Source organism: Arachis hypogaea, chromosome 16 (assembly GCF_003086295.3).
Source record: "Arachis hypogaea cultivar Tifrunner chromosome 16, arahy.Tifrunner.gnm2.J5K5, whole genome shotgun sequence".
Classification (NCBI taxonomy): Eukaryota; Viridiplantae; Streptophyta; class Magnoliopsida; order Fabales; family Fabaceae; genus Arachis; species Arachis hypogaea.
In genome coordinates, this window is record NC_092051.1 from 123,030,778 (window position 1) to 123,056,446 (window position 25,669).

Genomic DNA, 25,669 nt, shown 5'->3' on the forward strand with positions numbered 1-25,669 from the left:
AGTGGTATTGCAAGTGATTTATTTTAGAGGTTTTGCATGCGGTTTAGTTGGCGGTTTATGTTAGTGATTTTTATTAGTGGTTTTTGTTAGTGGTTTTGTATGCAGTTTTGTTGATGGTTTATTTTGGAGGTTTATTTTGGTGGTATTGGAAGTTGTTTATTATGTGATTTTGTGTGCGGTTTATGATAGTGGTTTTGCATGTGGTTTTCGTAAGTGGATTTGTATGTGGTTTATGTTAGCGGTTTAAGCATGTGGTTTTGTTGGCGGTTTAGGTTAGTAGTTTTTATTAGTGGTTTTTGTTAGTTGTTTTGTATGCAATTTTGTTGATGATTTATTTTGGCAGTTTATTTTGGTGGTATTGGAAGTGGTTTACTATGTGGTTTTGTAAGTGGTTTATGATAGTGGTTTTGCATGTGGTTTTCGTAAGTGGATTTCTAGGTGGTTTAAGTTAGCGGTTTAAGCATGTGGTTTTGCTAGTGGTTTATTATATTGGTTTTGCATGTAGATTCTGTTAGTGGTTTCCATAAGTGGTTTCTGGTGTTAGTTATTTTTGTTACTGGTTTTCTAAGTGGTTCTAATAATGCGGCGGCAGCAGGACATGCGACTCGATGAGCGGTATGTTCCGTACTCGTAGATGGCCGGATTATACCATCTTACGAGGCTGAACGATAGATGGTTCTGGTTAGATGAGCCCCTTGTCAGTGTCTTCGTCGAGCGGTGGCGTCTGGAAACGCACACCTTCCATATGCCGTTCGGAGAGTGCACGATCACACTTCAGGACATGGCGTACCAGTTGGGGTTGCCAGTGGACGGGCGTTATGTCAGTGGTTGCCTTACAGATTTCCAGATATACATCCAGGGTGGCCGTCCAGCTTGGGTGTGGTTCCAGGAGTTGCTTGGAGTGATTCCTCCTCCGAGCCAGGTTCAGAAGTTCGCAGTAAATTGTACCTGGTTCCAAAAGACTTTTGGAGAGTGCCCCGAGGGAGCCGATGAGGAGACTGTGCGGCGTTTTGCTCGTGCCTATATCATGATGTTGTTGGGCACTCAGCTGTTTGCCGACAAGTCCGGCAACCGCATTCACATTTGATGGCTTCCCTACGTAGCTAGGCTTGAGGAGATGGGTACCTACAGCTGGGGGTCTGCAGCATTGGCATGGTTGAATCGGTGCATGTGCCGAGTGGTGAACAGACATGTGGTGAAGTTAGCGGGCCCACTTCAGCTACTTCAGTCTTGGATCTTTTGGCGCTTTCCTAGGTTTAGGCCTGTCAGGTATGATACGTGCAGCTAGCCATTGGCCTCGAGGTACCCTACTCAGACTTTTCTATTTCAAGTTAAAATAGTTAATTCCATGTACGCTTCTAATGTATTACAAATCTGTCATACCTTTAATTAGCCATAACACCCATGTGAGATGCAGGTGGTCAGGTTACAACCCTTCCGGTAGCGATAAGGGACCTAGAGTGCAGATGTGGAGACTGAGGATAGACATGTTACAGGACAGGGATGTGAGTATACTACCAGCTAAGTTTATTTAATTAACTAAACTTTATGAATTTGGAGCATGAGTTGGCCTGACAATGTTGAAATCTTTGTGCAGTTTATCTGGATGCCGTATAGCTTCCATGAGGTACTGCAGGTTGTGCATCCGGAGGTGTTGGAGCCTCGGCATACGGCGATGTGGCAGTCTGTGACGTCACTGATATACTTTGTCGTTATAGAGTGGCATCAGATAGATAGGATTCTACCGTAGTTCGCCGGAGTCTAGCCCCGTCAGCAGCCCGCCCTGAACATCGACTTTCTGATGTCGAAGGACAGGAGAGGCGGTGATCGTTGGTTCCCGTCCGCTTTGCAGTTCTGGCATCTCCATTGGGAGAGCCGTGTGGACCATGTTATCAGGTTCGACGTTGTTGCAGACCCTGGACCCTCACATGACTTCCTGGAGTGGTGGAGTCAGCATGGAAAGAGGTTCTTGTCACCAGAGATGTATTTGGGGGATCCGAGAGCCGTTCCTATTCTTGTGGAGGCCTCACAGAGGGGTGCTGGGTGAGTTCCTGACATGGATCGTGTTGACGACGTGCCGGATAGGCGTCGGGTCGAGAGGAGAGCTCGTGTGGGGACACGACGGAGCCAGCGTGAGTGGAGGTGGCTGGACCAGGCTATGGACGAGGCTGATGGGGACGGTCGACGTGGAGGAAGACGACGAGGACACGGAGGGAGACAGAGAGGGCGTGCTGCGGCGGACGAGCACGGTGATCATGGTGACGACGATGACGACGATCAGCACGGACCCGTGGGGGGGGTTGCTGCAGGGCATATTGCAGTTGGTGGTGTTAGTCCCCATGTTGGCGGGCATGGAGGCGAGTGGTACGGGTCAGGTATGGGTGACGGGGCTGACCATGGTGACGGTGGACTTGGTTCGGGGCCGCTTGGAGATTACTTCATTGGTGTACTAGCCGATGACCAGACACTTCAGGAGAGTACGCCATGGGTTAGCCTGGGGACGATGTTTTCAGACTTCATGGCAGGTGATGGGCTTGATGCGGACTTCGGCGGGTCACACTTTCTAGACGAGATTACTGCCATCATGTAAGAGGATGATGCGGCCCGTAGGCGTGGTCAGAGCTCCGGCACACAGGCACCTTTAGATGTCGATCTGAACAAGCCTCCTACGATGCCTGTTGCTGACCATTTTGCATTGGGTGGTACTCCTCCTTCCGCATACACTGTTGTGTCGCATTCAGTTGCCGGGCCGTCTGGGGCACCCGTCCAGCCTAGGCCACCTGCACAGCCTGCCCCGGATGAGAAGGAGGATGAGATCGAGGACGAGGAGCCGCTTATCCGGAGAGGCCAGAGGACACGGGTACCCCGTCGTTGCTTCACCGGCTTGCATCTGTTTAGATGATTCATGTATCCTATATGTTGTTTGTTCATGTTCATTGTTGTATCTTAGCCAAGTTTATTATTGTCGTTGATGTACTTTGACGATCCAACATGTAGTTTGGTTATTTATGTTTCAGTATGTTGTTCCAAATCATGATATTGTACTTTGAAAATGGCTGTTTAGTGTTTATTTCAATTACTAGCATAGTTTCCGCATCATGTATTAATTTAATTTGTAGATTTATTTATTGCCGTGTGCATTCAACAGACATTTCGTTCAAAACTCCGAAAATAGAACATATTCATTAATTAAGATCCCATGCACAGTACATCGCATTAACATTAACAAATTCTATCACTTATCAACTACAAGTAATGAAACCTATAATAGTGGAATCTAAACACCAAAGTGAAATAAACAAAGTACCAAAGCTAAGAATACACCTACTCATGTCCCCCTGTGTGCTCTGCTCCTCCGACCTGTGGGCAACTCCGACGTATGTGTCTGGGTTGCCGACAGAGGCCATATCTCTTTGGCCGGTTCGGATCTGCCTCGTCCATATTGGTCCGTATCCTAGTGGACCTCGGACGACCCTCTCTCGCACGCCTCTTGTTAGGGTCCGGGATCACAGTCGGCCCATTATATGGTGGCCAGAAACCCTCTGGAATGGGAGGTGTGAATCCCATCTGATACACACTGAACACCGAACTAAGACGATACACCTGGTGGACGTAAGGCTGCCATGTAAGCCGTGAGTAGGCACAGCATGCCAGTGCGTGCGGACACGGGAAATGAAATGCCTGGAAGTATTCGCAGTCACATGTCTGGGATGCAAGTGAGACTCTGTAGCTACCCAGTGAGAACGAACCAGTCGGATTCATCTCTGCGACGGTGAACTCCGAGTTATCCCTGTCGTACAAAGTCACCGTGAAGCACCTCGTCATCTTCAAGTTGGCCTCAACACACTTCACCAAGTGCTGACTGAATTGTTGTCCGGTTCCCAGCTGGGCCTCAGCCTCTCTCCCCTTGCGAACAAATAGTTCGGCCAGCCTTCCGTATGTTACCTTCACCAGCGAGCACACAGGGAGGTTTCTGACACCCTTGAGGATTGAGTTCACACACTCGGAGATATTCATCGTCATGTGCCCGAATCTCCACCCCTCATCACAATGCTGTGTCCACAAGGAATACTCAATCCGATTCACACACTCATACATCGCCGGGTCTTCAGACCGCAGAATATCAAACCAGTAATCGAACTCTACCTCGGTCTTAGCGTATGTCGCGTTGACAAGAAGCCTCCGTGCATCTTTGCCCTTGAAGGTTAGGGCGAAATTTGCCGCTACATGTCGAATGCAGAATGCCCAGTATGCAGATGGAGGTAACCAGCCTCCGTCGGGAGCCCCAAGCGCGGCCTTGATGCCGTTATGCCTGTCCGATATAACCAGCAGACTCGGCTGCGGTGTCACGTGCTGACGCAGGTGGGAGAGAAAGAAGGACCAGGACTCAGCATTCTCACCCTCGACTAGTGCGAATGCAACAAGGAGTATGTTGGAGTTCCCGTCCTGTGCAATCGCGACAAGCAACGTTCCCCCATACTTGCCATACAGATGGGTGCCGTCAATACTAACCAGCGGCTTGCAATGACGGAATGTCTCGATACACGATGGAAACGTCCAGAACAGTCTGTGAAAATAAGCTTGAGACTCGTCCAGCTGTCCACCAACTCGAACAGGGCTCGTCCTAAGGACTGCAACAGTACCAGGCATCGTCAACTGGACTCCTAACAGTACCCTGTAAGTCTTCACACTTAACAGGGCCTCATCTTTATCCTGAAATTGCTGACCAACCTGGAACTCTGTCAGACCTGCAGACCTTTCCGCATCTCTAGCGCCAAATCCAGCAGGCTGCCCAGGAACCCCCTCCTGCCTCATGGCATCCAAGTCCAAAGATGAAAAATGTGGAGGGTACTGCTGTGTGCCAGAGCTAGAACCACCTCCCGCCCCAGCAGGCTCACTCACTCCAATATCATCGCCACTGTCATCAGCAATCATATCCGGCTCGACATCATTGTCCTTTGGATCATCCAACAATCCATCTCCAACCCCAACCGGTGCAGCACACTGTAAAGAGGTCGTCCGAAATTCTCCTATTCCAACCTCGTCGCCTACACTGCCGTTGAGATCAACAGCGAACGAAAGGGAGGCGACAGGCTGGACGGGTGGCTTGTACGCAGGGACGGAGGAAGAAGCAATGGCAGGTCTGGAGCTAGAACCGGCTACCGTGGCTAAAGTGGTGGTATTCCGGTTCGAACCTCCCGAGCTGGATACCACATCAACCAACTTTGCCAACAGCTCTGGTGTCCTCACTTCCGAAAACTGCCGGCGACAATGAAACATGACCTGCAAGTCCTCATCACTCCCGATCGTGAAACAATCATACTTCACGGTTTCTTGGAGCACCGTGATTGGAATGCGATAGAAAAACTTCTTAACCCGTTTCACACCATCCAGACCAAGTTTCATCAGTACAGAGCTAACAAGGTCATCATACTTAGTCGTAGGCCTCATGATAATACAGAGAGGATCCTTATCAGTGAACTTCACACCGGAATGTGTTTTTCTTTTAATCGATCCTCTGTGGTGAACCAACACCACAAAACTTTCCTCACTAGCCATTTTACCCCTCTAATGAGAGCAACTCACATCCATACCATATATATACAGCTCTGCTCCTTTATAATTCGAATTAAGCAACTTTGAATTACGTTGCATGGCGTGCATGGGAGGAGTTTGAATCAGCTTGATTCGAATTACATGTTTCTGTGTAATTCGAATCAGCTGAATTCGAACTATGTGGCTTTGGGTATCAATGTGTAATTCGAATCTACATGGTTCGAATTACATGAAAAGTGAGTTCGAAACAGGTAGGTTCGAACTACATTTAAATGTGCTTTGGTTGATTGATGAATCAGATTCTGCTTTGACTTATTTGTGTCAAATTGTTCTGTCCTTTGCTTGTTTACGTTTTTTACCCTTCTTTTTATTATTGATTTTAGTTAGTAAAAATAAATTATTAAAATAGTATCCAAAATACATATTGTTAACAAAATTATTTTAAATAAAACGAACGATAATAAATTTATGAATGATTTAAAAATATAAAAAAATAATTAAAAAATATTATATATATTTTTTATAAGTGACAAAAATAATTTTTATATTTAATAAATATTTTTTACGTTTAGTCCAAATTTATGTGACAATATTTAAATAACTATTTATAAAGTGTACACAAAAATTAGAGTAAAATTTAGTTATTCACAATAATTACTTGATATAAAATTATTAAATTGTAAAGATAAAAATTTTTTTTTCTAATACTTATAAAAAATCGCATCAAAATAATCTTATCTCTAAATTTTGTTGTCAATATATAGTTTCTTTTTGTCAATTTATAGTTTTTTAATTTAAATCACATCAAAATCTTATTTTTTTAATATAATAACTATTTTTATCATATTTTTAAATTATTAAAAAATTTATTTATTGTTAATATTTTTTGAAATTATTTTTATGAGCGTGGTATACTTTCAAGATTTTATTTTAATACTTTATCTTAAGTCAGCAATAATATTTGTCTTCTAGTCCTTGGTGTCCGATAGCCATGCGGAAGAACGCCTGGATTCAGGCTGGTTCCGTACCTCTTGAAGGAGGGCCGGCCGGGAAATTTTTTTTTTTTTTCATTTTTCTAAAAAAAAATCTATTTATATATTATTGAAGGGAGAGAAAATTGAGGTATAATTATATAAACATATAGCTATGGATTTGCATGATATATTGGATTGATGACTGGTAGTTGCACTCGTACTTGCAACATTCTCTCTTCCTCAAAACAAATGTGACTAGTTAGTTAATTTGGCACAACGTGTGGTGCTTATTAGGTACCCAAAAAATCTGATTCAAAGTTGTCACCTAAATCTTCTTCATCATAATAGCCTCATTAACATAACAACAAAGCCCACACCTAAAATAATTAACAATGAATATAAATAGAGATTGAGAGAGAGACAAAGACAGAAAGAGTGGAACAGAATTAAGGTGGTTTTTTAGCACCTTCACACAAAACCACCCTTTTCTGCAAGTGTCTTTTTTTTCATTTTATTTTTCTTTTTTAATTTTTTTTGATCGTGTTGTCCTAATTGCTGTGTAAATTTTAGTCACATTTGGGTTTCTTGGCCATGTCTACAGACCCTTCAACAAGTTCTGCGGCTGCCGCAGAGGAAAAATCCAACAAGAGAAAATCCAAGAAACCCAAATGTATGTACAACATCTTCCCTTCCATTTCTCTCATTTATTTTATTTTATTTTTTAGAAATTAATTTTGATTTTTTTATAATTTTCTGGTGATCATTACCGGGTCAATGTGATTTTTGAATCTAAAAAGTTTGTAACATTCATCCTGGGTTTGATATTGACATGCAATATTTCTTGTTTAAAAATATTTAAAAAATTTATGAATTCCAAAAATGTTGTTTACCATTAAAACAATCACAGACAAGATTTTATTAAGATAAAAACAAAAATTTGTTGTACATTATCTGACAGCTTCAATTTTTCAATTGAGCCACAAAATTGGTCTCTGATTATTACTTAATAATAACATATATATTTATTGATTTTCTAATTCCGTTGATTTCTCTTTAAAACATGCTTAAAGAATATTCATCCATCTCTTCAGTTACATGAATAGCAATTGTTAATTCCATATATCAACTTTGAATTTTTAGCATTAGGCTTTTAATCTATGTGTCTTCTGAAACATTTATAATATAGGTAACGTAATTGACAATTGTAACTCACGATTTTATTTTATTTGATTTTGTAGATTCTAGATTTACACAGCAAGAACTTCCTGCTTGGCAACCAATTCTAACACCTAGATGGGTAAGACGTTTAATAATTTCATAACTGAATAATAATTAATTTCTATAAAACAGTAATTTTAATTTGTTTTATTTGTTTCCCAGGTCATTACAATATTTACACTTATAGCACTTGTCTTCATCCCTGTTGGCCTTGCTGCATTTTCTGCGTCACAGAGTGTAACGACATCGTTTCAATACATTATATATAGCAGCTTGATTTTGTGTTTTCAGTGTATTTGAATTTGAAATAATGAACAAGAAGAAAAAAAAAATTAATGCAGGTGGTGGAAGTTGAATACGAATATGACACAGCATGCATTCCGGATTCTTACAAAGATAATGCAACTGCATACATTAAAGATGATAATACAAACAAGACTTGCACGCAGAAATTGAGTGTTAGTAATCTGATTCTTTTTTGTATGATTAATGATATGATATAGAAACTTAGTTTGAATCTCTTGTGTGGAAGTAATTTGCTGCGGAATTTTGCAGATTAAGAGTAAAATGCAGGCCCCGATTTTCGTCTATTATCAGCTTGATAACTTTTACCAGAACCATCGCCGGTATGTGGCATCAACTAGTAAAATCATTTCCCATCGCTGAATTTGATTTCATTTGATGTTTCGTTCCAATTTTAAGCAGAAAAGCAAGTTCATTAGAGTACTGAAAAAGTACTGCATCTGAATCTTGATGTTCTTTAAAGTTCTGATTTCACTCAGCAGTATTATATTATATTATTTTTTTGTATAAACATGTGATTACAAGAATTTAACACAAAATAGTTAGAGATTCACTATCTTCATGTGAAGCTGATAATTGAAAACTATTAGATAATTTGACATATTTAACTAGATTGCTATCTAACGATTCACTGTCCAAAATTATGATGCTTTATGAGATAAATTTAGGAAGGAGAATGAGAGAGTAATCTATTGGAAACCATTTCTCTCAGATGCTGAAATGCTTTTCCATAATTAATTTTCTCTGGTTGGTATCTGCAGATATGTTAAAAGTAGAAGCGATGAACAACTGAGGACAAAGGACAAAGAGAATGATGTATCATCATGTAGTCCTGAAGATTATGTAACAATCAACAATAAGTCTGAACCAATTGTTCCTTGTGGCCTTATTGCATGGAGTCTATTCAATGACACCTACAAAATTCAAAACAAGGATAAGGAAGTTGTCATCAACAAAACGAACATAGCATGGGCGAGTGACCGAACCACCAAATTCGGATCCGATGTTTATCCCAAAAATTTTCAAGCTTCAGGATTGATTGGGGGTGCTAAACTGGATCCAACCAAACCTGTAAATATATCTACTACTATTCAAACCATACCTCTGATTTTCTTCATGAGAAATAAACACTCTTAACCATACCTCCTTCTTAAGAATAAAACATAGGTTTTTAATTTGTAAAATGTTTTACATAAACATCTAATTAATTATTATTTTCTCTTGCATTCATTTTAACCTTCAGAATAATTTGATAAACTAATCCTTGTGATCATGTGTGATGAACCAGCTGAGTGAGCAAGAAGATCTCATTGTTTGGATGCGAACGGCGGCGCTGCCCAAATTCAGAAAGTTATATGGGAAGATTGAGACTGATCTTGAAGCTAATGATGAAATAGTGGTAGTGATAGAGAACAATTACAATACATATGAGTTTGGTGGCAAGAAGAGCTTGGTTCTTTCAACAGCAACTTGGATTGGTGGAAGAAATAACTTCTTGGGAATTGCTTATGTTGTCATTGGTAGCATGTCCTTGTTGCTGGCTTTGGGTTTCCTACTTCTATATATCTTGAAACCAAGGTCAGGAAAATAGTCCCCATCATTCTTTTCTCTTACACTATATAGTTCTGTCATTACTTTTGCAGTTATATGTATTTGAACAAATCTATAAAATCTATAATCTACCAGAATCTGAGTTAGTTTAACAATGTAAGGACCAATTAGATCCCTTCTTTGTGGTCTCAAGTCTTAGCTCCGGGGAAGGTAATAGAAAACACTATGTTGGGAAGGGCAATCACATATCTTGTGCCGGATTAGTCGGTCCTTGGTAATAAGATTTAGATATCTATCAAGAGATATAAACATTTATATGTCTTTTCCTATTAATATAAGTTTTTGGGAGAAATAGTATTATGATATGGTATAAGAGTTTTTATGATCTAAAGGTCTAGAGTTTGAGATATAATTATTCATATGTATTCTCCTATTGCTTAAAGCTGTTTTGTCTCTTCAAAAGTTGTCTCATTTAATGTTTATAATCATATATATACTCAGAAGATTATGTGACATTTGATACAAAAAGCTAATCACTATTCTATTTTGTCATTCATAGATTACCTCTTTCTGTCTAGAAATTACAACTTGCATTGCAAGCTAATATGCATTGTTATATTGTTGTTCTATGCAGACCACTTGGGGATCCAACATACTTGTCCTGGAACAAAAATCCAGGAGGCTTAAGATGATGTGTGATGTCTAATATGAGTTTGATTTAACCATTCACTAATTTAATGTCTCAATTTCTTTTAATAGTGGAAAAAGGATGTGACATGAGGCTTGTTCTTGACTAGATTGAAGAACTTCAATCTTGATGATGCATTTAAAAGCTTTCATACGATTTTTGTTGCCAAACTTGAAATCCATAAGATGTGTATGATCTAGGATCAAAAGTACGGAGTGTATGTACATGCTACAATTTGGGTTTATAAGAAAATTTTCTGTGTGCACAAAAATCCTATGAAATCAAATGGAATAGAGAGAAAAATGTTATTTTAATGGAAGTTGTTCATGAAAATTGGTCACTATAGCAGCACCTAGCATAGCAAAGAGACTTGTTTTTAGTTTCTTCATCTTTTCATGAAGGATTATAGTTGATGTCTTTACTCATTACTTTTGTAAGTTTTTGGACAGTGAAATTTGATGTTAAAATAATTTTTTGAGCATTAATAATTTGTATATTTTAAAATCTTAATTGTTACTGACAATTTTATCTCATCTATTTTTCTTTCTGTATTATTTAGTTTATTTTTCTTAACATAACTTAGGTAAGAAAAAAATCATTTTACTGCTTTTGAAAGCAATTGTAAACAACATGCAAGACCATGTACTCATTTTAGAGACATTTTTTTCACCTGATATATAGTTTAAAAAAGAGTTCAATAATACAAAATGGTGGAGAACTCTTAGTAAGACCAACAAATTAAAAATACCAGTAATTCCCACACCATCTCCCAAAAGGAAATAAAAAACCACTACTGTGTATTTCAACATCATTGATATGATATTTTAGTTGCGAGAATGAGGCGGAAAATTCTAATACTAGGCTAAAATGTGTGAATTTCAAAAATGTTTCATTTTTGTAATTTTTTCAAATATGAGATTCATTTTACAAAAATAAAAATAAGAAGGAATATTTTGCAATTATCAAATTCATCAGGTCCAAGGCACACAAAATTCCAACAATATGCAAGGCCAAATAGAATGACCAATTTTTGTATTTTTTTTATTCTGTTTGTAAACCTTGTTTTTTGTCTTTTTTCTTTATACTTTTTTAATGTTTCTAGAATTTAGATGACTTTTTCTTTTCTGTTAGAAATAGAAATCTTCCATTATAATACGGGAAAATTTGATTTGTTATGTGAGCTGTACACGTGTATATATATTGTTGAGTAAATACCCTTTCTGGCTCCTGTCCATTTTGAAAATTGACTATCCGCCCCCTATCGTTTATAAATTATCAAATCGGCCCTTATCCATTTACTCTATGATACCAATTAGCCCTTGAGTTGGTTTCTCCATTCAAAGTCGACGGAAAATGCTGAGGTGTAACGTGCAATCCGTGACGTGGCTTTGGATCATCAAACGTGGATTGTTCTGTAAGCATGTGGACAAATAAGCCCCTGCATACTCAGCAAAGCGACGCCATTTTGCTTGGCATCATTTGGCTCGTTTGGGGTGAAATCCCATTCTCCCCCTTGTGCACACCCCAATCACCATACATCACCCTCGTTCTCTCCTGAAAATTACGAAGAAACCCTAAGAGACCGAAACGTCTCCCTCCAAGCAAGCTGATAGAGACTTCCAACAGGGAGGTGTTGACGGTGCTGCAGACGGAGGAACTGACGGCGCTACTAAGGTTAGTGTCACTATCTGATCTTGAAGCTTCGTTAGCTTGTGTTGCTCCAATATTTTTTTTTTCTGAACTTGGTTACTGTTAATCATGATTTGGACAACACTTTGAGACCATGGCAATGTTCAAGCAAGCACTTAAGGATTACTTTGTATATGAGGAAAAAGAGCTTATGTATTTGAAGAATGAGCCAAAGAGGATTAGAGCAAGGTGTGCTGAGGAGGGTTGTCCATGACTGGTGTTTTGCTCTCATAATAGTCAGAGTCTCAGTTTTCAAATCAAGACATTCATTGGAGAGCATAACTGTGGTAGGAATTTGAGCAGCAACATGGCTGATAGATCTTGGGTGACAAGTAAGTTGGTAAAAAGGTTAGTAACTCAACCTCTAATGACTCCGAAAGAGGCACTAGAGCACATGAAGCAGGACTATAATGTCCATATAAATTATAGGATGATATACAGAGCTTTGAAAGCTGCTAGAGAGCAAGTAATTGGAAAGGAGCGAGAACAATATGGAAAGCTACATGACTACTTAAATGAAATTCACAGAAGCAATCCTGGATCCACTGGTATGGTTGATGTCATTCCTCAACCGGAGGGTCATCCACTCTTCAATAGGTTGTACATTTCACTGGATGCTTGCAAGAAAGGCTTCAAGGTGGGTTATCGCCCTCTGATTGGATTGGATGGATGCTTCTTAAAATGGTACTTTGATGGTCATCTGTTGTCAGCTGTGGGGCAGGATGCCAATAATAGTTTCTTTGTTATAGCATTTGCTGTAGTTGAAGCAGAGAACACTGATTCCTGAAAATGGTTTCTTTCAATCCTGCATGATGATCTTGGTTCTGTGGCTGCCAATGGGTGGAACTTCATGTCTGACCAGCAGAAGGTTACATTACTTCTTTCTTTGTGTTTCCTTTTTGTTATATGGTTTGTGTTCTGTGTTTACTTGTTCATTCAACTGTTCTTATGAATTGTTATTGCAGGGTTTGGCTAAGGCATTGCATGAGGTAATGCCACAAGCCCATCATAGGAATTGTGTCTTACATATATGGAAAAATTTCATCAAGCACTTTAAGGACAAGCACACAAAAGGGCTAGTTTGGAAGGCTGCTAAGAGCACAACAATGAGGGAATTCAAAGACTCAATGGAACTTGTGAAGAAGGTGAACACAGCTGCTTGGGAGTATCTATGGAAGTTTGATCCTGGTTCATGGACGAAGGCTTACTTTAGCCATGGCCCGAAGTGTGACAACATCACCAATAACATGTGTGAAGTTTGGAATGCCAAGATCGTGGAGTATAGAGAGAAACCGATTTTAACTATGTGCGAGGAGCTTCGAAGTTACATTATGCGAAAGATGGCAGGGCACAAGCACAGAATTAGCAAATGCAAGGGTAAATTGGCTCCAGTTCAACAACTAAGGCTGGATGAGTACATCATTCCTGAGAGCAATAAGTGGACAGCAGAGTGGGCTGGGGATGAGGCAAGGGTATTGTTTGAAGTTCAGAGGTACCAGACCAGAGTGGCTGTTAATTTGCAAAGACATACATGTGCTTGCAACGTTTGGCAACTAACAGGTATAATCATCAACTCATTTCTTGGCAATTATTTAAGTAAAGTTTGAGTGAGTAAAAGGCATTTATGTATCTATCCTACCAGGGTTGCCTTGCAAGCATGCAGTAGCTGCTATCTCAAGGTTAAGGAAACAAGGGCTGAGGCCAGAGGATTTTGCACATAAATGGCTTACAATGGAAGCTGTTCGGGTTACTTATGGGGACTCCATTAAACCAGTGAATTCTGAGGAGTTTTGGGAAGAAACAAACAGGCTGCGTCCAGAGGCACCAATCATTAGGAGACCCCCAGGGAGACCAACTAAAAAAAGGGCTGTTGATGTGGTGGCTGAGTCACAAATGCAGCAGCAAGGTCACAAGGTGAGGAAGTCTTTCCAAGTCACGTGCAGTAAATGTGGGCAAAAGGGACACTACCACATGACTTGCAAAGGAGCTCCTGCAAATCCGAATTGGCAGCCAAAACGAAAGAAGGCAAAGCAACAACAAACTGGAAACCAATCATCACAGCCACCTCTAGATCAGCAGGAAGCACAGGTAAGAAGCCTTCTACATATTTTTCTTTCCCATTGTAGTAGTTGTTATTTCCTCTATTCAATTGAAAAGTATAGTAGCTGAGATTGTTATTTTTTTATTTGCACAAGCAGGGGAAGGAGTTGGAAGCAATGTTCCCCAAAATGTTACTGCCCCATCTATTGATCCAGTGGTAGTTTTTTGTCTGAACTTAATGTTCCCCTTAACTTAAATATTTTTTTGTTCTATCATGGCTGTGCTTACTTTGCTTCTCATATGTCTTTCACAGGGTAAAGCAAAAAGGCAAAAGAAAAAAGTCCTTAAGACCTTTAACACTCACTCAGTCCAACAAGAGACAAGGGTTGACACTCAATCTTCACACCCTGCCCAACCACCAGTAGAGGTAATGTTATTTTACAGATTCATGCTCTTTAACTATAAAATTAATTGGCCCAAGAGCATATACAATAAACTGAGTTGTTTTCATGTGGTTTAGGGTGTGGACTACAATACTGAGCCCTCCAACCCTGCTACCCCAACTGCACTCAACCATGGGCCAAATTTCAAACCCAAGCAAGCTATAACTAGACTTCCAGCACCTACAGTGCACCACCCTCAACAGCAGGCCACAGCCCCAATAGTTCAGCCACCTCTACAGCAAGCAACAACCCCAAACTCACAACCATCAACTCAGCAACAACTTCCACCTGAAGGAGCAACTGACTCAGGGACTGCCACAACTCCCTTCATGTTTATCCCCACACTAGGCCTAAATGCACCCCACAAATTCAAGCCAACATATGGGTTTAGGCCACCAAGGATTCAGCAATGATATAATCCTAGTTATAGTTATGAATATTTTGGTGTAAAGTTTTTTGGTTGTCAAGTTATTGGAAGTAATACACTAAACAATATGGAACATGTTTTTTGTTTTGTGAATTCAGACATGTGCTGATGATTTTGGCTCACTATGTAAATGCCTTTGTGCTTAGCAGTATGAATATAAACATTATGCTTTTACCTTATACAGCATTGTGCAGAGTTATCTTGGGTTCACTCTTTACATTATAACAAAGAAAAATTCACATTCAATTCATTTAGAATCTACAATTACAGAGCAAATTAACCCAAATCTCAACAGATATCCATGCATCACTTAAAGCAACACAATATACCCTAAAACACTACAAACACAACTGCTGTTAACACAATTAACATTGCCAGCATAACAAACACACTATGGCTATTACTACATTTTTTTGATTTTGCTTCATATTCATCTTCAATCTTGAATTCCAGTTGCTCCAACCTTTTCTCCATCAACATCATTCTTCCTTGAATGTCATTGTCATCTTCATTGCCAGAACGTTTAGCAATCAGCTCGTCCAGCCAAACAAAAAAGTTGCAGTGACGTTGCTCCATCTGCAATTGCCATTATAGTGAATACAACTTGTTAAACAACGTGGGAAGTTGATTACATAAACTGAAGATGGGTGCACACTTACACCATAGTTGGAACAACCCAGGAAAATTCTGTCTGGGTTCTTGGCTGTTCCAGACTGTTGCATGACTGCATAGGTGCCACACTTGCATTTAGGGTGCTGGAACTTGGCCTTCTTGCCCTCACTTGCATTGCTACTCAAACCCATCAAATTCTTCCTCCAGACACGGCGTGTGTTAGAGGTTGAAGATTGCTCAGGATCGCTCATGCTTCAGGCACTAGTGTTAGGGTTCAGAAATGGGGAGACTGAGATTTTGCCCTAAACGAGAAAAAGGACTTCTTTTTAAAACGGCATCGCTTTGCTGAGTCTGCAGGGCTTATTTGTCCACATGCTTACAGAGCAATCCACGTTTGATGATTCAAAGCCACGTCACAGATTGCACGTTACACCTCAGCGTTTTTCGTCGACTTTGAACGGAGAAACCAACTCAAGGGCTAATTGGTATCACGGAGTAAATGGATAAGGGCTGATTTGATAATTTATAAACGATAGGGGGCGGGTAGTCAATTTTCAAAATGGACAGGGGCCGGAGAGGGTATTTACTCTATATTGTTTCTGTAAAATCATTCAATTTATGAAAATATACACACTTTCTTAAGCTTTTTTCATTCCTTTCATTCCTCTAAAGAAGCTCTGCTGATACCTAATGGTCAAGACCACAAATCCGAACACACCTTACTGTTCTTCTTCTTGTGGCTCTATAAACACAAATGCATAAGCTATTTCTTCTTCCTCTATAGATACATCCAACCCCTTTTACATACATCCTAGTGAGAGTCCCACTTCTGTCCTGGTAACACTACTGCTCATTGCCAACAATTACCACTGATGGAGTCGTGCTTTCTCCATGGTCGTCATCATGAAGAACAAGCATGGATTCCTCACAAGGACCATCCCCACGCCGCCTCCTGATGATCTCATCTTTCCTGCCTGGGAAAGATGTAACAGTCTCGATCTATCATGGCTGTTTCGTTCTCTTTCTCCTTCCATAACTCAAAGTGTCATATACTTCTCCACCGCCTCCACTATGTGGGAAGACCTACAAGAACATTTTTCATAGATTGATTTGTTGGGAATCGCAAAACTACAAGAAGAAATATACGGACTCAAACAAGGAAATCAATCAGTGACAGACTTCTTTACCTTTCTAAAAATTCTCTGGGAAGAGTTGGAGAATGCTAGACCCCTACCTCTATGTAGCTGTTCGGCCAAGAACCATCGAAATCAAGACTTCGTAATTCATTTTTTGAAAGAACTGGATGAAAGATACATTGTTGTTTGCTCACAAGTTTTGATGCTCGACCCTCTGCCATCGATTACTCAGGTCTTCGCAATGGTGATCCAGCAGGAGCAAAATCTTCAAATCGCTTCTGGAATCCTGGATGATCAACGTTTGCTCGCCGCTGTTGTCAATACTCGCTGTCCTACACCGGGGCGAGGCCGCGGTGGTAACTCCCAAGGGCGTGGTGTTGGCTCCAACAAGCAGTGTACCTTTTGCGGCCGGATGGGCCACACCATCGATGTGTGCTATGGAAAGCATAGATATATGCCCGATTACCCACGGTACCCTGGTCATCCATGGCTTCTGGACCGAGCAGCTTCTTCCAGCAATAGCACTGCCATGACTGTGGCATCTTATTCTCATTCACATGCCCAGTTGCAAGGAAATAGGGGAGTGATGGTAGCACTCCAGAACCTCTTTTAGGCCTTACTCCACAGTAACATAACACTCTGATGGCTTACTTGAAGCAGGCCGAGACCTATGTGCCAGAGGCTAGAAATGATATGGTTCTTCCTCCCAATCTGGGCTTCTCCTTAGCCCACGTACACACATTCTTTATTCTTCAATTTTTTTCTATTTTAAACCAAGATTCTACAAAATATTTTTAGTGGTACTTGGGTCATAGATTCTGGTGCTAGTGATTATATTTGCTCTAATCTGTTTTTTTTGTCTCATACACAAAAATAAGGCCTATTCTTATCCACATGCCCAATGGTTCAAATGCTATTGAAAATTAAAGAGAATTAGTTAAATTTTCATCTTCTTTGACTCTTATTATGCATTATATTTACTTCAATTTTATTTTAATCTTATCTCGGTGTCTAAGCTCACTTCTACATTACCTTGTGAACTTATTTTCTCTCAATTTCATTATCTCATATAAGAATCGAGCAAGTCGAGGATGATTAGTTTGGGTGAATTAAGGATGGGTTATATGTGTTAGACAAGAAGTCCACGACAAATTTATCAACATCACACAACATCCATCCCACACATATTACTTCAATCCACACTTCCAACCTATGACATTTTAGATTAGGACATTTTTTGGACACCGCCTTAGCATTTTACATAAACAATATCTTTTTATTTCCTTGAATCATAAAAATGAAACATGTGATGTATGTCATTTCTCAAAACAAAAGAAACCTTCTTTTTTCGTTAGTCATAACCGTGCTCATGCTCCTTTTGATCTATTGCATCTTGACATATGGGACCTTTTAGACAAAATTCAATCCACAACTACAAATATTTTCTAACCATTATAGATGATTTTAGTCGACTCACTTGGTTTATTTTACTAAAATCCAAGAATGAGGTCTCTTAACATTTCATCAATTTTGTTGATCTTGTTGAAACACAATTTGATTCTAAAGTTAAAATAATTTGTTCAAATAGTGAGCCAGAATTTTTAATTCCAAATTTTTACTTTTCGAAAGGGATTCTTCATCAACAAAGTTGCGTTGAGACTCTCCAACAAAATAGGCGAGTAGAATGTAAACATCAATACATATTAAATGTAGTAAGGGCTTTAATGTTTCAATCCAATTTACCCTTTAATTTTTGGTATTATGCTATAAACCATGCGGTTTATTTAATAAATAGAGTTTCCTTTTCTATTCTCAATTATAAAACCCCTTTTAAAATTTTGTTTAACAAAGAATTTAATTACAATGATCTCAAAGTTTTTTGTTGTCTTTATTTTGTTTCAACCCTTCTCAACCATCGCTCCAAATTTGATTAAAGGGCTCACAAAGTCATTTTTCTTGGTTATCAAATAGGTACAAAGGGATTCGTTTTTTATCTTTTGGATCAAAAGAAATTTATAGTGTCCAGAAATATTGTTTTATGAGTAAACATTTTTCTTTTCTATAAATAACAAAAAAGGCCAAATACCCAGCCTAATACCACTTGCTAAAAACACCTCATTCCCAAACACTACACAAAATGAAATAGGCCCACACAAAATTCCAACAAATCCCTCCTTACCTATTGGGCCACAACCCTTGACCCATGATCCAATCACTCCCCTTTCATCTCTCTCAGACTACACAACGTGCCGCTCTAACTCTCTTCTTCATGTTCACTCTCCAGCAGCCATTCCTGACCCCTCCACCGCGCCCTCAACCCCTCCCATGCTACCACTGCGATGAAGTTCCTGTGTCACAGGCCACCCATACACCTTTAGGACTATGTATGCAACGCCTCTCTTCATTCATCAACATCAACACCTTCAGGAACTCGATATCCGATTTCTTTCGTCCTTTCTCTCAAATTTCTCAACCAGTCACAAAAGCTTATTATCATCTCTATACTCTGACCATGAACCTCGGTCTTTTTAAGAAGAAAATCAATCCCCTCAGTGGCATGCCGCTAGAAAGAGGAACTTGTTGCTTTGGATTTGAACCAATCTTGGTCTCTAGAGGATTGCCCTCTAAGAGTGAAATCCATAGGCTACAAATGGGTCTTCAAAATTAAAAGGCATCCAAACGGGTCCATTGAGCGTTGCAAAGCACAGTTAGTAGCAAAAGAATTTACGCAGACAGAGGGTGTAGATTTTCTGGAGACCTTTTTTTCAGTGGTGAAGCTTACTACTATTAGACTGGTCTTAGCCATTGCCTCCATCCGAAAGTGGCCAATCCATCAGCTCGATGTCAATAATGCCTTTCTTCATGGCGATCTTACTAAAGTTGTGTATATAGATCTACCTCCCGGCCTCACTTTCAGTAATCCAAGGATCTGCTGTCAACTTCACAAATCCTTATATGGTTTAAAACAGGTGAGCCGAATATGGTATGACAAGCTTTCTGTACTCTTGATATCTTGTGGGTATCAACAGACTGTCTTTGATTATAGCCTTTTTGTTAAATTTTTTGGCAATAAAATTTCTATTTTATTAGTCTATGTTGATGACATTGTCATCACTGGCAGTTCAGTTTCTAAATTAGCAGCTATCAAGTGTACTCTAGATGCACATTTCAAGATTATGGATCTTGGTACCTTGAAGTATTTTTTTGGTATTGAAGTGGCCCATTCCTCAAAAGGAATTTTCCCCTCACAACATAAATACTGTATTGACATGTTATCTGACTCTGGATTGCTAGGTGCAAAGCCTGTTAGTTCTCCTATATATGGACAACACAACTAAATTGTTCCAAGACAATAGCCTTATTCTTCCTGATCCTTTCGTGTACTGCCGATTAGTTGGACACCTCATATATCTCACTACCACAAGATCAGATATCACCTATGCAACCTAACAATTAAATCAATTCATGGCTTTCCCAACTCATATGCACTACACTGCTGCAATTTGGGTGCTCAAGTAGTTGAAGAATAGTCCCGGTCGAGGCTTATTCTACCCTAGAGACTCTGACTTCCAAATTTTTGGATTCATTGATTCTGACTAGGTCGGCTGCCCCGATACTAAACACTCTTTAACTAGATATTGCTTCTTCTTAGGCAAATATTTGTTTTCTTGAAAAACAAAGAAGCAAACAATAGTGGCTCTATCCTCCATGGAAGCTGAGTACCATGTGGAAGGAAGCATAGAGGGAGGTGGGATAAGTGTGGCATTGGGTTGATAGAAGCATAGAGGGAGGTGACCAATGCATGTGGATGGAAGCAAGTAAGGACAATTGCATTCAAAACCAAAACCTTGTCCTTTAGGGGGTCCTCGAGACTTTGAAAAGTGGCATGCATAGCTTCGTATGAAAGTGGACCATAGGGTGGTTATTGAAGGATTTATGCATGCACAAGAGAGACCAATGCATGTGCCTTGCTCAGTAGACTAGTGACTGAAAGATTGTAGAGATTTGGTGCGGATTTTAAAAACCACAAACTAACCGGCAAGTGCACCGGGTCATACCAAGTAATACCTCAGGTGAGTGAGGGTTGATCCTACGAGGATTGATGGACTAAGCAACAATAATTGAGTGATTCATTTAGTCAGACAAGCAGAAAATAATATTTTGGTTCAAATTGCATTAAACAGTAATTCAGAAAATTCAAGAAAGCAAGCAAAGGTTTGGTGTGAAAAATGTATGAGAGAACAGTTAAGGTTTCGGAGATATTTATTTTTTTGGATTAACAATTCTTACCAACTACTTTAATCATGCAAGGTTCAATTCATGGCAAACTATAATTGACTAAACCTTAATTCCTTAGTGATTTAGTCTCCTTTAACCTAATCAACTGCCAATTCCTTGGTCACTTAATGTAGATTAAAGGTTTAAGTCCAATTCTAGTTTATCAGCCACAAAAATCCTAATTACCCAAATATAAGAGGATTATATGTCACGTATCCTGTTAAGTCCAGGAAATTAGTAATTTAGGAGGAATTTACTTTCAAGCTGTTATTCAAGTGATTTAACTTTTTTCAAGATTCAACAAGAATTCAAATAAAAAATGAGTTATCTTCCAATACACTCAAATTCATAAGATGAAGAACGAAAGTAATTCTCGAATTTAAATCAATATAATAATTAAAATAGAGTGACAATAGTATTAATCCATAGAATAAACAGAACTCTTAGCCTTAACAATAGAGATTTAGTTGCTCATGGAGAAAATAAACCTTAGTAGAGAAAAGTGTAAAATGTGGAAGAGGAGAAGAAGAATAAGAAGAAGACTAGGTCAGAATCTCTTCTCCTTTTATATATAATCCTAATAAATTTAAAATATAATTTCTAAAACCTAAAAATATCTTTTCTTAATTCAAAACTAATTTTAAAAACTAAATTAAATCAAAAGATTTGGTGAAGATCACACGGAAGCGCTTCAAAATCAGCATTCTGGCGCCAAACTTGAGCTGGATGAAGTTTGGCGCCATGTTCACGTAACAATGTATGCAATCCCACGTTTCTGGCACCAATCTTGGAGTTTCTGGCATTTGGCGTCAGGAGGGCAGCAACCATTTCACGCTGTATGAGGTCCTTGGCGCCAAACTTGGAGTTTCTGGCGTTTGGCGCCACCATGGTAGAGAAAAAGTATAGATTATTATATATCGTTAGAAAGCTCTAGAAGTTGGCTTTTCAATGTCGCTAGAATTGCATCAATCAGATTTCTATAGTTCAAGTTATACTCATTGCAGTGTGAGGAGGTTAGGGTTGACAACATCATCCACTTTCTTCTACACGAACACTGTCAAACTCACCCGAATGCCACCTGTAATAAATCAAATTATAAAACAACTCAAAGTAGCATTCATGGTGGCTTAAAACACCTAAATCTTGATTTAATTCAACAATTTCACATGCAAATTCACTAAGAAAAGATAAGAAAGATACTCACGCATCAAGATTCCATAGGTGCTCACATGCTTCTACCATCAAAATTCAAATAAAAATTAAAGAGAAAAAACAAAATAGGAAAATAGAGAAAATAAAATCATACATGAAATGAAACAAAGAAGATTTGATAAGCACAAGTGGGGAGACATGCATGCACTCCCATGCAAAGACTAACCATACCAAACTTAAGTGTGGTTATAGTGTGTTAAACACATAACATTATGCGTTACACGCATGGCCCTTTGGAGGACCAATGCCTCCCATAACTTTGTGTGTTACAAGCACTTTACTTTGAGTAGAACGCATGGCGCAATAAAGGCCCAAGGGGGCAAATGTTGGTGCGTTAGACACACCTTCCTCTACGTGCAATACAAGAGAAGAAAAGGCCCCAGGGAAGGTAATATATGGTGCGTTGCACGCACCAAGGCATGCGTATAACACATGGGAGGGTAAGGTCCAGGGGAGGCCAAAATTTGGTGCATTGCACGCACCAAGGCATGTGTACAACGCATGGGAAGGACCTGAGAATTGGTTGCTCTATTTTCCTTCCCACATACAATGCACCACCATGCGTATAATGCATGGCATTGCTTACCACCAAACTTTGTTCTTAGCTTGGGCTTTAGGCAGTGAAATCTTGCAATTTGTTATCTCTGATTGCATTCATGAATCATAAACAAAAAGAAAAAGCTATAAGAACTAATAAAATAAGAATTCAAAGGATACTAATTGATGAGCGGATAATTTATACGCTTTTTGGCATTGTTTTTAGTATGTTTTTAGTAGAATCTAGTTACTTTTAGGGATGTTTTCATTAGTTTTTATGTTAAATTCACATTTCTGGACTTTACTATGATTTTGTGTATTTTTCTGTGATTTCAGGTATTTTCTAGATGAAATTGAGGGACTTGAGCAAAAATCAGATTCAGAGGTTGAAGAAAGACTGCTGATGCTGTTGGATTCTGACCTCCCTGCACTCAAAGTAGATTTTTGGAGCTACAGAACTCGAAATGGCGCTCTTCCAATTGCGTTGGAAAGTAGACATCCAGGGCTTTCTAGCAATATATAATAGTCCATACTTTAGCCGAGTTTAGATGATGCAAAAGGGCGTTGAACACCAATTCTACGCTGCAGTCTGGAGTTAAACGCCAGAAACACGTCACAAACCAGAGTTGAACGCCAAAAACACGTTACAACTTGGCGTTCAACTCCAGAAGAAGCCTCTGCACGTGTAACATTCAAGCTCAGCCCAAGCACACACCAAGTGGGCCCCGGAAGTGGATTTATGCATCAATTACTTACTTCTGTAAACCCTAGTAGCTAGTTTAGTATAAATAGGACTTTATACTATTGTATTAGACATCTTTGGATTATCTTTTGATCATTTTTAGATCTCTAGACCTCCATGGGAGGCTGGCCACTCGGCCATGCTTACCCTATATTCACTTATGTATTTTCAACGGTAGAGTTTTTACACACCATAGATTAAGGTGTGGAGCTCTGCTGTTCCTCACGAATTAATGCAAAGTACTACTATTTTTCTATTCAATTCAACTTATTCCACTTCTAAGATATTCATTCGCATTTCAACATGAATGTGATGAACGTGACAATCATCATCATTCCCTATGAACGCGTGCCTGACAACCACTTCCGTTCTACCTTAGATTGGATGAGTATCTCTTGGATCTCTTAATTAGAATCTTCGTGGTATAAGCTAGATTGATGGCGGCATTCATGAGAATCCGGAAAGTCTAAACCTTGTCTGTGGTATTCCGAGTAGGATTCTGGGATTGAATGACTGTGACGAACTTCAAACTCGCGAGTGCTGGGCGTAGTGACAGACGCAAAAGGAGGGTGAATCCTATTCCAGTATGATCGAGAACCTCAGATGATTAGCCATGCTGTGACAGAGCATTTGGACCATTTTCACAAGAGGATAGGATGCAGCCATTGACCACGGTGATGCCTTCAGATGATTAGCCATGCAGTGACAGCGCATTGGACCATTTTCCAGATAGGATGAAAAGTAGCCAGTGACAATGGTGATGTCCTTACATGAAGCCAGCCATGGAAAGGAGTAGGACTGATTGGATGAAGACAGTAGGAAAGCAGAAGTTCAGAGGGACGAAAGCATCTCTATACCTTTATCTGAAATTCTCACCAGTGATATAAGTATTTCTATCTTTATTTTCTGTTTAATTAGTATTATTTTCAAAAACTCCATAATCAATTATTATCTGCCTGACTGAGATTTACAAAGTGACCATAGCTTGCTTCATACCAACAATCTCCGTGGGATCGACCCTTACTCACGTAAGGTTTTATTACTTGGACGACCCAGTGCACTTGCTGGTTAGTTGTATCGAAGTTGTGAATGAAAAACAATTTACTAAGACGTGCGTACAGAGTTTTTGGCGCCGTTGCCTGAGATCATAATTTCGTGCACCACTAATCATTGGGTTACCTCCCAACAAGCACTTCTTCAATATCACTAGCTTGACGGTGCACTTTCTAGGTTAACAGATAAATGGTGCACTTCTTTAACGCTTCAATCATTGACCGTTCATAGTGAATTTTCTTTGAGACTCTACCTCTATAACCTCAATGTAGCCATAAAGAGACACCTTAGTGATTGTGAAGGGTCTGACCATCTTGTTTTGAGTTTTCAAGAAAAGATTTTCAGCCTTGAGTTGAAGAGAAGAACTTGTTGTTCGGGCTCAAATGTTCATGAGGAGATTTTCTTATCATGTAATATTTTTGTCCTCTCCTTGTATACTTTAGCATTTTCATATGCGGCAACCCTAAACTCATCGAACTTGTTGAGTTGAAGGAGCCTCCTCTCCCTCATGACCTTAGCATCAAAATTAAGAAACTTGGTAGCCCAATAAGCTCTATGCTCTAATTTCATTGGCAAGTGGCAAGATTTGCCATAAACAAGCTGGTAAGGTGACATGCCAATGGGTGTCTTGAAGGTCGTTCTGTATGCCCAGAGAGCAAGCTAGTTGTTGCTGATCCACCTGCTGTTGTTCCTGATCCACCTGATTTACATGCTAAAGCTTGACTGGCTATTAAGCCATGTCTAACCCTCAGATTGGAGCTTTAGACTAAAGAGCATAAGATTCCTGGAATTCATATTAAAAATTTTGGAATCCTTATTTTTCTTTTTCACAATAATTTTCGAAAAAAATACAAAATTTTTTTATAAAATTATAAAAATCAAAAATAAAAAATATTTTGTGTTTCTTGTTTGAGTCTTGAGTCAGATTTTAAGTTTGGTGTCAATTGCATGTTCATCTTGCATTTTTCGAAAAAATCATGCATTCATAGTGTTCTTCATGATCTTCAAGTTGTTCTTGGTAAGTCTTCTTGTTTGATCTTGGTGTTTTCTTGTTTTGTGTCTTTTCTTGTTTTTCTTATGCATTCTTGGATCCATAGAGTCTAAACATGAAAGATTTCTAAGTTTGGTGTCTTGCATATTTTCTTTGCATATAAAAATTTTCAAAAATAAGTTTTTGATGTTCATCTTGACATTCAAAGTGTTCTTGGTG

General features: G+C 39.3%; 2 protein-coding genes across 2 annotated transcripts; both read left to right on the plus strand.

The window, feature by feature from the left end:
* The first annotated feature begins 634 nt into the window (after positions 1 to 634).
* LOC112757465 (serine/threonine-protein phosphatase 7 long form homolog) lies at positions 635 to 1,750 on the plus strand. Its single transcript, XM_025806046.1, has 4 exons — positions 635 to 1,016; positions 1,104 to 1,269; positions 1,418 to 1,505; positions 1,598 to 1,750. Exons 1-4 carry the CDS (start codon positions 635 to 637, stop codon positions 1,748 to 1,750), a joined length of 789 nt encoding a protein of 262 aa, XP_025661831.1.
* A 5,104-nt stretch (positions 1,751 to 6,854) lies between these two features.
* LOC112754833 (ALA-interacting subunit 1) lies at positions 6,855 to 10,604 on the plus strand. Its single transcript, XM_025802616.3, has 8 exons — positions 6,855 to 7,200; positions 7,769 to 7,827; positions 7,911 to 7,985; positions 8,090 to 8,206; positions 8,304 to 8,374; positions 8,813 to 9,122; positions 9,340 to 9,629; positions 10,237 to 10,604. The coding sequence occupies exons 1-8, from the start codon at positions 7,122 to 7,124 to the stop codon at positions 10,292 to 10,294; spliced, it is 1,059 nt and encodes a 352-aa protein (XP_025658401.1). The 5' UTR covers positions 6,855 to 7,121; the 3' UTR covers positions 10,295 to 10,604.
* Positions 10,605 to 25,669: the final 15,065 nt, after the last annotated feature.